General features: G+C 31.9%; 1 protein-coding gene across 1 annotated transcript in view; it reads left to right on the forward strand.

The window, feature by feature from the left end:
• Positions 1 to 15,313, forward strand: part of LOC107451998 (atrial natriuretic peptide receptor 2) — a 73,942-nt gene that overhangs the window by 15,930 nt on the left and 42,699 nt on the right. The window contains exons 3-5 of the mRNA XM_043042162.3: positions 824 to 978; positions 1,198 to 1,333; positions 3,829 to 3,923. Coding sequence (XP_042898096.2) covers positions 824 to 978; positions 1,198 to 1,333; positions 3,829 to 3,923 — 386 coding nt within the window. The remainder of the gene's footprint in view (positions 1 to 823; positions 979 to 1,197; positions 1,334 to 3,828; positions 3,924 to 15,313) is intronic.

The raw sequence follows: 15,313 nt of genomic DNA on the forward strand, positions 1-15,313 counted from the left end.
TATAACTTTATTTTCAACAATAACTTCGTTATTGTTGAAAATTTGTGCAAAATATTATTAAAGTAGCTTTTTAATACTGCGCATGCACGGAAAAATGAAGAATTGATTTTTATAATTGTAGTGAATCGTAATTGACAACTAATGAAAAAAGTCTGATTTGAATATTTTAAAAATTTAAAGGGTTTAAAGCAATTTTCTAAGTGGTTTTTGTACTTTTTTAGAGGAAAGCTCAAATTGATAGGGGTTTAGTGCTTTATTGCTAAGTAGGATAATCCTCAAAGTGTTTCTTGAGATATTTAATAAAAATGTTAAAAACTGAAAGTGCGTCTCTTCAATTATTGCATTGCAGTATATATATATATAAATCTTTTTTTTGGGGGGGGGGAGGGAATACTAAACTTTCTAATTACGTTTTATGTAAGTAATTTATAACATTTGTCAGGAACAAAAACGTTTCAAGAAGCTTTAGAAACAGAAATTTTTAAATGTGTCTTTTACCTATTTATATTTTGTCAATATTTATGGTAATGTATGAAACGTATTTGAAATTCAGTTGATGTCTTGGAATTTTTTCTTTAATTTCAAAATTACTCTAGTCATAGTTGCGAGGAATATAGTAACATAGTGACAAGGAATTTTCTACAGAACTTAGAATGATATATTTATTCCATTATTGTGTAAAGCCAATAAAATTATTTTTTGTTCATATATTTATACCCAATAAATTCTATTATCAAAAGTTTGATTAATGCTAAGTGAAGATAGTTCTTAAATAAATAAATAAAAATTAATATTTGATACTTTTTTTTTATTTATTTTGCAGAAGATCTTGATGTAAAGCTAGAAATAAAAGAAGCGTATGAAGCTCTGTTCATAGTGAGTCTTAACCAACCTTTTTCTGAAGAGTACAAGAAATTTTCAGAAAATGTGAAAAAAATAGCTAAAACGAAGTATAATTTTACATACGTTGAAAACATGGTAAGAAAATAAAAAAAAATTCTTCAAAGTTTAAAGTTATATTCTATGATTGTGTTTATAGTTTGCATAATTCATTTTAAATTTTAGTCTGCATTAAATACTGATTTTTTAAAAACGTTAAGATTTGTGAAAATCATTTTTAAGATTTTGTGGCCAGCAAAAAAGATCACATTAACTTTTCTTTCATGATATTTATTTTAATATTAGCTGTAATTTTAGGTTAACTACTTCACTGCAAGTTTTCACGATGCAGTTTTGATGTTATGCGATGTCATAAAGGAAACAAAAACTATGGGTGAAACTCCTTTCGACGGAACGATCATTATTTCAAAATTTAAGAATAGGACATTCAACGGTAAGAATATTTTGTTGTTTCTTTTTACACAATTTTAAAATGCTTTAAATATCTACAAGAGAGCGTGGCTTTTTTATTTGAATAGTCAAACTTTTTATTAACAACATAATTGCAATTTTGTCTGAAAATCGACGGATGCAGAAATGCCTTCAAAAGCAAAATTCGAAAGAGAGACTGCCGTTTCAGAACTATAGGGAAATATCATAATAATTTCCAAAACACAGAATAATAAAAATGGAAACCAGGTCAAATTACCATATTCAGTACCTTGCAAAAAAAATTACTATTGCGTTTTAGTTTCGTACAAATTATTTTACATTTTTTTTCTTTAATTTGTGCCTTGCACACTGGGAAAAAAGTATGGTCAAAACTACCGGAACATGGTAAAATTTACGGTGTTTCTGGTTGTATTGTTATGTAATTTTTACTAAAATGCTTTGGTAATGATTTTTTAAAATTAACAATAGAATATGATATTATAATAAGAGATGAAATTCAGCAAATGTGGTAAAATTGATAATTTAACCACATTTAGAATAAGGTAAAAAATCATTTATTTGGTGAAATTTACTCTTCAGTTTTGTAACTTTTATTTCTAATATTTGTGTGGTAACAAGTATTATAAATTTAAAAACCAGAATTTCCGGTAAGCAGTTATTATATGAATGGAAAAATTACCAAATAAAAGGTGCAAACACCATATATTTTCGTTTTACTAATTAGAATAATCTTTCTTTTTTGTTTCTAGAAATGTCATTAAAATACAGAACGATAATTTTACCTGAGTTATATTTTCTCCTTACGCATAGTCTATGAAATCCGTGTGCTTTGCAATTTTGTAATTTTATTTTCGCAGTTTTGTGATTTTATGTTCTTTTAAAGAGGTTTAAGATTTGCTATTCTCCTATTAAAAGTTTTATTCTTCTCAATAAACTAGAATGAGGTTTTATGTTCAAGTTTTAGTATAAAATGAAAAATCTTAAAATCTCTTAAATACTATCTTTTTTAAAATACTGATTTAAAGAAAAAAGAATTGCGTTGTAATTTATAATTGAAATATATTTTCTCGCATTATTATCGATCGTATGAACTTTTATGAATCTCATGTAAAAGTTGATTGTAAAAACTATATAACTCTCATTTAAATGCATTTAAAACTTTTATTGGATATTTTTTTAGCCTTTTAAAAACCAACTTTCATCTTTTTCTTATGGCTATTTCCTTAAAACCGTATTTTTTTTTGTACAACAAATTAATGTTTTTGAACGAAAAATATGTTATTTTTATTATTGATGGGGTAGAAAAACAGTAACCAATCGTTTAAATTTCATTCATCTTTCGTCGCTGCACTCTACACAGTAAAAAAATTCCTGATCAAATTACGGTATACAGTTCATGCACTTTGAGCTATTTTACCGTAAAATATTATAAATTTTTTTCAGTAATATTTCTTTAATTAGAGTGATTCATTGTATTATTGTAAAAATTCGGATATTGTAAACATTTTGTTTCGTAACATGCTCTACTAATAATGGATGTTACAGTAAAGTATAACGGCACCCTGAAAACCGGTACTTTTTAATGTAATTTGATTCGGAATAAAATATAGTGTATGTTGATTATTTAAACAGCACGGAATTTCTAAATAGAAACAAAGTTCTTTTTAAGTAATATTTGTTTGTGATTTATTTTTTAGCAGTTAAAATGTTAAACTATTAGTGAACTGCTTAGACTAATAAAAAACGCCTACATTTTGAGATTAAATGATTCCTTTCAAGTTGTGCAAGTAGTTTCTTTATATTTCTTGGTAAAACAGCATAAAGAAACAGGAATTTCATCTCACAATGGTTAATAGCTGTGGTCGTTCAGGGGATAGAGTGTTTACCTTCCAATGAGGTGATTCGGATTCGAATCCCTGCGATGGCTGCTTCATGCGAGTTCCGCACCCGTCTCGCACCGACCACAGTACTAACGTAAAACGTCCTTATTGGTAGACGGATCATGAGTTAGAGTCCCCTTGCAGTTGAGCTAACTGTGGGAGGTTTTCGTGGCTTTCCTTTCCCTGCAAGGCTAATTCGGGTTAGTTCCATCAAAAAGTTCTCGATGAAGGCAAATTTCTTCAGATACTTGATCTATAAGTTCTCTTGTCTTCTGGATTGAGTGCAAAATTACATTTTTACGGAGTTGAGCATTAGTAGTCATTAACCCAAAATGGGGTATTGTTCAACGATGGTTATAAAATAAAATATAGGTATGGGTCAAAAACTCAAAAGAATTCATGTAATTTTTATGGATTTTGAAAAAATCTGAAAATTCTGTATCCATGGTTTCTGTTTTTTTATATATATAATGCGTGAAATTTTCTCGAAAAACTTTTAAAAGTTCTTTATCAAAGAATATTTTTAAAATAGTTTATAAAATTTTTAATTGTTAAATTAAAATGGAGGTTAAATTAATTTTTACCCGATGTGAATACATTTTTCTTATAAGTCTAGGTATGTCTGGAGTTGTGACCATTAATTCAGAAGGTGACCGGATTGCAGATTATGCTCTTTTGGATCAGATAGATACAACAACTGGAAGTTTTGAGGTGAATCACTTTACTTTTTTTTTCATTGTTTTGAAATAAAAGATTTGTAGGAAAATACACAAAATATACTAAACTATATATTAAGTTATTTTTAAAAATTCTTTCATTATAAAATTTAATTTTTTACTCGATATAATTTTAGTTCTGAAAAAAGTTGCATTTTACTTACAGACAACGAAATATAAAATTAGTGATGCGAAAATGCGCAACAGAATCCTAAAACTTCATGTCTTCCTTTGCTTAATGCCCTTCCACTTTCCTCAAAGTTTCTTGGGTTACTCTTTTTAAATATTATTAGATATATCTTTTAAAAAAAATTATATACAATTCTTATTCAAATGATAATAATTGCGAAATATTTGTTAATTTATATAATTATTAGAAATCACGATTTTTTGCCTGTTTTTAAATGTATTTTAAGGAATTTTTAAAGTGTATTTAATTAAGAGTAGATAATATCACATTTAAGGTTTCCTAAGAAGTTAAATAAGGCAGAGGCATTTGCTTATGGCTTATTTAGAGTTCGAAAATTAGCTTTGTAAAAATTTACTCACTCGATTGTACCAATCCCATTTGAATTTTCGTGTCTGAATTATATAAATGTATTTTTTATTTTAAGTAAGTATTATATTAATAAATTTAAAAAATATAAAATGTATTAATAAGTATTAAAAAAGTTCATACTACATACACCAGGAAAATGCTTTTAATATAAAAGATTTTGAATAGTTTTATGAAAATAACTATTCTACTTCCATTTAATATATGGTATGAGTTTTTTCTTTCTTTTAAGTATTTATTTAACGGAAACTTAAGAAATGGTTAAATTTAATTAATCTCAAAAATTTACAGCATTAATCCAACTCTTCATCAATGCATTAGAAAGAAAAGAGTTTCGTTATATTTCGCAATATATATATCTAACAATATGGATAAAATAATCGTTGTTTATTATTTTTTACTAAATGATTAGGGGAGGGTAGCCTAAAGCGGGTAGGTCGCCTAAAGCGGGTAGGCATTCGTATCCCGCCGCTTGGCACGCAGACGCCGATATCTAAGTATGCCGTGATTACCCGAATACTCAAGAGTTTCAATCAGTCCCAGCGGAGCTGAAGTAAAGCGACATGGCGTAACCAAGCACAAAATAAAAAAATTTATAAGTTTATTAAAAAAACTTAAGGTATGTAACTTGTGGCTAGTCGAAAGCCGGCTTTTTTTATTGTCAATATTATTATATTATTTCAACACTATTCCCCTATAAACTACGATGTTCAATTTTTTCAATTTTTTCAATTTTTTTTTATTTAAGGTTGTAATTTTTAAAGTAAAAAATATGCTTCTGGGCAAAGCGGGTAGGGAAAGGGGGTAGATACCGTCTTTGCTCTACCCGCGAAGCGGGTATATGAATGTCACAAATATATATGAATTTCACAAATATACTGAGGCCCTTGAATATGCTAGAAAAACTAATGTAATTTTTGTATCGCTGCCTCCTCATACAACTAATCGCATGCAACCTCTGGACCGTTGCGTTTATGGACCGTTCAAAACTTACTTTGAGCAAGAAGTTTCCACTTTTCAAAGAAGCCATGTAGGTAGAATAATTACTCAGTACGACGTAGCTTTACTTGTTGGAAAAGCATATTCAAAAGCAGCTAGTGCACAAAATGCTGTTCAAGGATTTAAATCCTCAGGAATATGGCCCACGAACCAACACATATTTAGTGATGGTGACTTTTTGTCAGTTAGTCTGACAGACAGGGCTGAAGTTATTGAAAACACCAACGATAGTCCATCGCAGATCCAATTTACTGATGCTGGTCGTCTTTCTAATAATTCTGATTGCTCTACTTCCACATCTGTATTTGAAAACGTGGATCACAATTACTCTCAAGCTTCAAGGATTTCGCTACGACGCACAAACGGAGAAACTTCGTATGATCCATCTGTTGAAGATGATCCTTCATGTTTTACGACTACTAGTGACTATTCATTTCAACCAGTAGAAGAGCCATTGACACCTTATGTGAAGCCTTTGGAAATTAGACCGCTGCCAAAACCTACTCCGAACAAAACTAGTTGTAAACGTAAAACTCAAAGAGCTGAAGTCTTAACAAGTTCACCATTTACAAATATGCAAATGGAAAATGAAGAAAAGAAGAAAAGTCCTAGTAACAATGCTGCTGTTCAAAAAAATTAAAAAAATCTTCCTTCGACAAGTAAACCAGGTAAAACTAAAAAACAAAGAGGTTCATAGAAAAAAATTGTAAAAGAGTATTTTTGTCTTGTTTGTGGGGGGCCTTATGAGGATCCACCGTTAGAAGATTGGATTGAATGTGGAGATTGTAAAGACTGGGCTCATGAAGCTTGCACAGCTTATTCAGGAAGAGGGTCTTATTTTTGCGAACTATATCAAGAATAACAAATCATAATTTGAGACTGATAAAATTAGTCTAAAATGGTTATTTAAATGTTATTTTTAGCATTTATTATACGTGTGATTAAGGTCTCATTATTATTGTTTAAGAAAATTAATATGCGCTTGTATTTGTAAAATCTATGGTGCTTACCCGCTTTGCCCGAACGGCTTACCCGCTTTAGGCCCCTTGTAGGGCAAAGCGGGCTTTTTCAGTGTTTTTTATATTTGATAATAAATAATCATAAAATTTAAAATAACGCAATAATAATTTTTTATTTTTAAATTCAAGATCTCTTTTAAGAAATAAAATCAAAAACGCTGCGATAAAAGCCCAAAAACTACAACTTTTGAGAGTTTATTGTTAACCTACCCGCTTTAGGCCCCCCTCCCCTAGTTATGTTATTTGGAGCAGCAAATTCAAATGATGTTCAAAGGAAAGAGAAGATTTATGTTAATGATTTCTTTTTCATCTTCCAACTAAAAAATGCGGTTGGAAAAAAAAAGTGTATTACAAAGCAACGATAAACAAAAAATAAAGTATTTCGGAAAAAAAATGAAAATTAAAAATTAATATATTAAGATTAACATGAAAAAATAAAAACATTTGCAACAATAAAAGTACAAAAACAAACCATTTTATATTCTTTACTGGTTCAAAAATATTGTAAAATATGAAATAGCTAAAAAATGTTTTGAATAAAATGTTTACTCTTCCATTATTATATTCTTCTTATCTATTTAGTGCGCAATCCATAAGTATAGAATATAAAACTTGATAGCTGCATATGTTTGGGAAAAGTGTTTGAAGACTCTAAATATAGTCTTAAGAATTATTGCTTTAGTTACTGCCTAGATTGCTGATTGAATTGCTGCATAGATCATTATTGAACGTCGTATACACAATATTAATACGTTCTTCATATGAAATCTATTTCCATTGATTTTTTTGCTAAAGGTGTTTCTTTATTATTTTTCTATGGATATGAAGCTCATTCTACTCATAATAAAGGCCGTATGATATAAATTAAAAGTTTATATTTAAAGCATTAAATAATTTTAAGTACTTGTGCAATCGAAATTTACAATTGTGTCCATTAGAAGAGCTCTCTGTCATTTCTACTGCTTGTTATTAAATAAATTGTATAATTTTCCGAGTAAGTTTAAGTTATTATTCTGTATTAAATAAATAAAATTATAATAAATCATAGGAATATATGTTCGTAAAATCTGTGGAATGATAGACATTTGGTCTGTCACTGAGCTGTACTAAGAGTAGTGGTAAATGGAAAATATCCTTCTCTTTCGAATCTATGTCTAAAGTGTGAAAGAGGCCTGACAAATATAGTGCTGCCATCTAACCAGGGGATTCTTAGTTAAATCGCACTTTCACCCTAGCAGTGCTCTCTTGTCAAACGAAAGGAACTCTTTGCTGTCCTAATTTGAAAGGATAATGGCTGGCTTGTCCAAGTGCCAGACAAAACAGCCACACAATTATTCAATTTTAAAATAAAGTTTCTCGTAAGTTTACAGGAGTTAAATTTCCATGTACTTATATAATTATTTAACATCATGATAAATAAATTACTACATTTTTAGACACAATTTTTAATGCAAACAATGTTCCTATTAAATAATAATTTAAGCTACAGATTTTAAGCATGTTAAATTATCTGCGTGCATTGCATAATTACTTTATTGTGCTATACTTGTTATGAAAAGAGTTAAATACCAATTAAATGTATTTATTTATTTTTGTCAAAAATTTTGTATAAAATAATGACATAAAGTCCGATTTCTGAAATAATTTCTTTTTTAATTAAATCACTTTGCACAAATTGATAAAAAAACGAAACTGTATTTAAAATCCTTTGTTGGCGAAACATAATGGTAATTGTGTGAGGAGTTATATTAGAAAGCATGAATATTCTTTAAAGTGAATCATTGTACGTGGTTTGCGTTTCTTCAGTTTTGAAAGTTCATTCTCCTTTTAGTTGAAAGAATTCATTTATTTTTATTTATCCCACGGGAGTAATTTTCTTTTCATGTTACAAATTTCAATCTCGTTTCTCTTATTTGCATATTTCTTCGTGTGTTAAATCAAAATGACAAAATATATATTTTACGGTTGCATTATCATACAGTAACGTCTTTTATTCATTCTCATTTATTTATATTCAGAAATATATCGTTTCACTACTCCAGATTAGTTAAAACGAATTAAGTCAACACAGTAAATACGAGAAAATCACTTGTTTAAAAGCTCAGCGCTGAGAAGGAAACTTTAATAAGTGTATAACACACACACACAAGAAAAAGAACATAATATTTAGAACATTAATATTTAGAAAAGATACTATTTTAAGAAATCTCTTTACACTTATTTTTAAGTAATAGATTTGTAAAATATAATTAGTAAATTAAAGTTGAGTGAAAACATGAAATGCTCAAAAATCCAGCGCTAAAGAGGAAACTGAGTAAAGTAGGATGTATTTAAATAGAGGCTGTTGCCTTAAAACATTTATGATTATAATATAAACCACAATATTTATTTTTTAATGTTCTTTGAATAGTAATAAAAAATAAAGTATTCTAGGGTTATATTCTCGTGACAACCGTCGTTGAAGAGCTGACCGAATTTTTTTGGTTTACGACTACTAATTTTTAACTCCGTAGCCCTGCAATTTTGAGCGAAATCCAGAAGACAAGGGAACTCATAGATCAAGTATTGGGAGAAATTTTGCCTTCGTGGAGGACTTTTTGATGGAACTAACCCACATTTGCGTTACATTTAGAGAAAAACCACGAATACCTCTCACGATTAGCCTCACAGCAAGGAGATTCTAACCCATGATCCGTCTACGATTGAGGATATTTATGTCAGTACCGTGGTCGGAGCGAGCCGAGCGCGAAATTCGTATCGACTAGCCATCGATTTGAACCTGGTTCAACTCATTGGAAGACGAAAGCTCTATCTCCTGAATCACCACGGCTCATCAAGATTATATTTGAAAGATATCTTCTCGCAAGATCTCAGCTCGCAAATTTTCAAAAGTTATTAAAGTATTTATTTAATTCATTTTCCGATCCTTATTATATAGTTATTATACTAATCTGTTCGTTGAATAACAGCACACAATACTAATTTTGTTAGCGATAAGTAATCTCTCTTGATCAATATGTTATGAGTGAACTTAGTCTTTGTCGGGGATTGACATTGTAAAAAATTCCAGATGAAATTAGGGTACAAAGTACCGGCAATGTAGGTGCATCACCCAGAAAATTCTTTTTATATTAAAATCCATTCCTTCAGTAAAATATTTTTACAGTAGTATATATTTGAGTGATTAAATGATTTTACTGTAATTATTACTGTAAAATTACGCTATATCAGATTTTTTTCCGTAACATGCTCCTGTAAAAATGGATATTACGGTAAAAAGTACCGGCCTCCTGAGTGCCGATACTTTTTACTGTAACTTGATCCGAAAATTTTTGCAGTGTACAGCATCATAAAAAACTTCGGCATTCTTTCCCCTTCTAAAGAATTTAAAATAATCTTTGCACAAAAGTATGTTTTTTTATAGCTAGAAAACTTCAATTGAAAAAAAAATGAATTATCCTCTAGTTAAGGAAAGCCACAAAAATGGTAGAATTAAAAACATTGAATTATTTTCGGTTCTTTTCTTTATTGCACAGTTTCCTTAAAATTTGAAAAAAAAACAACAATTTTTTAGAAAGAAAGAATATATTTCTTTAATATACATTTATGTTATTATAAATAAAAAACTAATATACTTATACAGTTTTATAAGTTGAATCTTACTAAACTAGACAAAAAATATAGAAAATAAATGAAGAATTGGCTTCAAGTCATTACGGTCTTTAATTTGAAGCAACATAACCTTTTATAAAAAAACGTCTGAAACACAAATTGAGTTTTACGTGTGCGTTGTAAGTGCTTTTAAAAAAATGCAATTTTAACGAGAAGAAAAAGATTTTTAAGTATATGTTTTGCTAATAACTTAAAGTCTTTCTTAAAAATAGTGTATTTTTTAATATACATACGATAATCAAAATCTATTTTGAAGTTAAGTTTTTTATCTATATAAGAGAGTATCCCCATTACTTGATGTTCAAGTACAAAAAATAAAATTTTAAATCTAAGTTTTTTACAAGTAAACAGTTTTTCTTAATGTTCTTAATTGTTAGCAAAAAAGAATTAGATTTAATTGTCATTTATTTAGTGTTAATAAATCATAAACTTATCTTTAAATTTAAATTTGAATACTTTTGTTTTCTATACTATTACTCAGCTTTTTTTTCTGTCCCTGCATTAATTGTAAATATCGAAATATATCATCTTTTGTTTTTTATGTTATAAATCTCTTTATAGGACAACGAAGTGCGTTAACTATAAACGAATAAATGAGAACTGAAAAAAAAAATAATTCAGAGAATCAAAACTAACTTGACAGAAATGTAAACAGCAAAACAAAGATTTCTAATGCCAAATTATCATCAATGGCTTTGCTCCTTTCGTTTAAATCAAAAAGTTTCAGGAAATAATGTGTTTGGAGACTAATTTAAAAATACCAAAACAACAGATAAGGTAATAAAAAATCCAAGAAGAATTTGGAAATTCCTTTAGATAAACTTAGAATAATTAAAATCAATTTATGTTTAAAAACTTCACTAAAGCTGTTTTGACCGAACTGCACTGAGAAGGAATGGTACAACTACCATGTCAACCAATTTGCCACGTTTTCTGAAAGAATGTAATGAATGTAAGGTATGTTTCTGAAAGAATGAAGTAATTTTTACCATAGCGATTTTATAATGATACTCTAAAACTAACAATAAAATATTATTTTATTATCGTGCTTTTTGTTAGTTAATGTGGTAAGATTCGGTAGTTTTACCAAAAGAGTCAACCCGTCGTAAAGACACGATCTCAGTAGAACAGTCTAGTTCTAGTATCACTGGTTGCGGTCAGATTGCAGGTGGATGACCACCTTGATCTGTCTGCGTTTGGACCGAGGGCGAACGATATCGGTCCTAGTTAAACTGTTCTACCATAAAGCGCTCAACATTGCGTGCAGGTCCTCAGGCTACCAAAGCGGGGGTGCCATCCCCTCTGCAGAGGATCAAAATTGTGATGTCTTCGGATCATCTTAAGGGATGTTTCCCAGACCATCACCAATAGCCCATTGAGCAGCTCTAAAGGGCCGTAAAAGAAGTACCGATCAAAAGAGTTGGTAATTTCAACAATACTAATATACACTGGTTATCATAAATTAAGGAAAAATCACAAAAATAGCGATAACTCTTTCAAAAGTAAGCCAAACCGTGCAAAATTTGCATATGTTGTCCACTAAGAGTAGCTGAGTAAAATTGCAATATGCAAATTAGTGGCGCTGCACTCGGCTTACGTCATCTGCCTGGAGCATAAAAGTCCAAGTTTGAGAGAAAGCACACAAATTTTACTGTGATTGCGACATTGAAAATCTGAGATAGCCAATTCGTAATAATGACCTCTAGGCATCATTTGCCTGAAGAACTACGATGGAGAGCCATCGGGAGACTAGAGGCAGGGCAGAGTCAATCAGAAGTGGCCAGATGGCTAAATGTGAGTCCATCTGTGGTTCATAGACTTTGGAGGCAATTTCAAACCACAGATTCGGCATCTAGGAGGTTCAGTCAAGGACGGCCAACTGTTACGACCAGTGCCGATGACCGATATTTGACATTAAGTGCACGCAGGAATAGAACCGCTACTCCGACACATCTTAGATCCTCTCTTGCTGCAGCCACCGGAAGGTTGGTGTCAACGTCAACTGTGCGCAGAAGGCTCCACGAAGGTGGTCTGTATGCGAGACGACCAGCCATTTGCGTGCCGCTCACATCACGCCATAGGAGAGACCGTTTGCAGTGGGCCCGACAACATGTCCACTGGACGTCAGATCAATGGAGGCCTGTTCTCTTTACGGATGAGTCCAGGTTTAGTCTAGAAAGTGACAGTAGACGTTATTTGATATGGAGAGAACCTGGGACCCGTTATCATCCATCAAACATCCGTGAAAGAGATGCATACGGAAGAGGCAGTGTCTGTGTTTGGGGAGGCATATCCTTAGGAGGGCGCACATACCTCCATGTCTTTCCAAGGGGAACCGTGAATGCTCAGGTTTATCGAGACAACATCCTTGATGCTTATGTGCGCCCATATGCCGGGGCAATTGGTGATTGCTTCCTGTTACAGGACGATAATGCAAGACCACACAGAGCTCGCATTGTTGATGATTATCTTCAACAGGAAACAATTACTCGCATGGAGTGGCCAGCTCGATCCCCGGACTTGAATCCTATCGAGCACGTTTGGGATGCTCTAGGGAGGCGTGTATCTGCCATCAATCCGCCCCCTCAGACCCTTGCCACGCTTGCAACTGCTTTACAAGAGCAATGGCTCTCACTTCCTATTGAACTGATAGACCGCATAATTGAAAGCATCACACATCGCTGTTTGTGCTGTATTGCTTCTAGAGGCAATCATATTCCATATTAAAGGTACTTTTTCTATTGCAAACCGATACTTCCAATTTGTTTATTTTATACATGTGCTAATTTCTATACTACTATTAATGTCTGATAATTTCTTTTTATGTTGTTTAATACCTTACTATGTGTTGTATATTGTGGGTAAGTTTCATAAAATTCCATGTGTAATTTCTTGAGTTATCGCGATTTTTGTGAATTTTCCTTAATTTATGATAACCAGTGTAGTTTAAGATATCACAAAAATTTTCAGTTTAATAACCTCTATTTTCTTACTAAACACTTTGCTAGGCTAGTTGTTTTCATTTCCATGTAAGATGTAAGCCCACATTTATAAGCTAATATTTTAAAACTGTTAAGTCCCGCAGTGGACTGATCGTTAAGACACGGTTCCCAGCAGATCACCGAAGTCAAGCATCACTGGCTGCGGTCTGTGTGCGGGTGGGTGACCACTTGGATCAGTCTGCGTAGGGACCGAAGGTGTGCGGTAGTGGTCTTCGTTAAACTGTGCTACCGTAAAGTGCTCGACTTCGCGCGCAGGTCGTCGGGCTACCGAAGCGGGGGTGCCATTCCCTCCGCAGAGGATCAAAATTGTGATGGCATGTCTTCGGATCATCCTCCAGGCTGTTTCCCAGACCGTCGCCAATAGCCCATTGTTCAGCCCTAGTGCGACGTAAATTAACAACAACAACAACAAAACTGTAAAAAAATACGTGTAAGTATGGGACCTCCATGGCCGAGCGGTATTTCCCGCCTAACGCTGTGCAAAGCGTGGTAGCACGCTGGAATCCCCCCGTAACCATGGATGTATTCTTCGTGAAGTCCTTCTCTGAATTGTTCCATCTTTCTACTCGACAAAGGTTAAGCCTGAATTGAGCACACACGCCTGAAAACGTACTTAATTTCAATAAAGCAATACTAAAGAGTTTGTGAGTATACAAATTTCTAGGAATGACTGAACTAGATCAGTATCTTAAATGTTACACATCAGGCTATCCCAGCAGACTAAATTGGAAGTGTAGAGGTCACGAGTTCAAATCCCACCACAAAATTCGATGCATTTATCTATTGTTGCTTATATGTATGTTGGTTGTATGATGATTCCAAAGGTCGGATTTTAATCCCTTTTTAAGTAGAAGAAAAGATAGCTCAAGATAGGAAAGGACATCACAAATATATATCCTCGATTAAGGTGGAATTCGAACTCTTTACTTCAATGTTATAATCTATGCAGTTTAGTAATATTCTTCTCTAATTTGAGCAATGTGTTGGAACCTCCGAGTCCGAGCGTTATCACCCGCCAAACCCTGCTCAAAGTGTGTTCGAAAAAGAAGTAGCGCGTTCGAATACCGCGCTTACCCTGGATGCATCTTAGTGCTGTCCTTCTCTGTATTGCGCTATCTGTTCTTCTACTTGACAAAGCTTTATAAGCCTTAATTAAGTACACAAGCCTGCAAATGAATGTTTTACCAATAAAGCTATCTGCTCTTCAGCTTGAGAAGCGCTTATAGAAAATCGTACTTTGTAACGAGGGCGTAAGCCTGCATATGTAAGTGTAACAATAAATAAATAAACAAATATTTGAAATAACGTTTATTAATTTAATGCTTATCTAATTCTCTTAATTACTTATTTTACAATGCCTGACTGGAGCAGACTCACCTTTCAAAGAATGGCTTGTCTTTTGTTAAAGTTAAGAATATTTTTTGTCCAGAAATGAGAAAAATGCACACAAATATCGAATCCGTTAAATCTACAGTTCAGAGAGTTTGGTGGAAGGACTGTACCCCTCAGTGATGGAGGCCCGATATTGTCTAGTTGTTTTACAAGAAATGAATTCCCGAGGCCTTCTTCCGTCATGTGGTATTTCTATTCTAGAAGATTTTTTTCGGATCGAATATGCTATCTTGCTGGGTGTATGCTCTTGCTGTCTTTCTCCAACACGTGCTATCTGTTTTTCAAATTGAAAAAAGTTAAGCCATTCAAGGAATAGCTTAACTTTGAATTGAAAAAGAAAACTGCAATTACATGTCAATAAATAAATAAATACAACTAAAACATGAAAGATGCATAAAACAGGCATCATAGCTAGAAATACTTGAATTTAAAATCTTTAAATCACTTGAACGCACCATTTAGGTTCATTTTCCTTCTGTTACAATAAAGAAATATAATATAATAATAAATAATTTACCGTCACTTAACTCTTATTAACCATTTAAATAAACCGCCATTTTATTCTTTAAAAAAGCCCATAGAAGTGAAAACAGACTATATGATTTTCTATTCTTCTATTTGGTATCAGACATAGACATCAAAATGTTAAAATTTCCAAATAAATGGGAAAATGAATGATAGTTCTGAAGAACATTTAAGCAATTTTGCCGTGATACTTTGGAGCACGCTAGGAAAACCATTTGTT

The sequence above is a fragment of the Parasteatoda tepidariorum genome, chromosome 1 (genome assembly GCF_982258835.1).
Source record: "Parasteatoda tepidariorum strain Cologne lab strain chromosome 1, Ptep-v5.0, whole genome shotgun sequence".
Taxonomy (NCBI): Eukaryota; Metazoa; Arthropoda; class Arachnida; order Araneae; family Theridiidae; genus Parasteatoda; species Parasteatoda tepidariorum.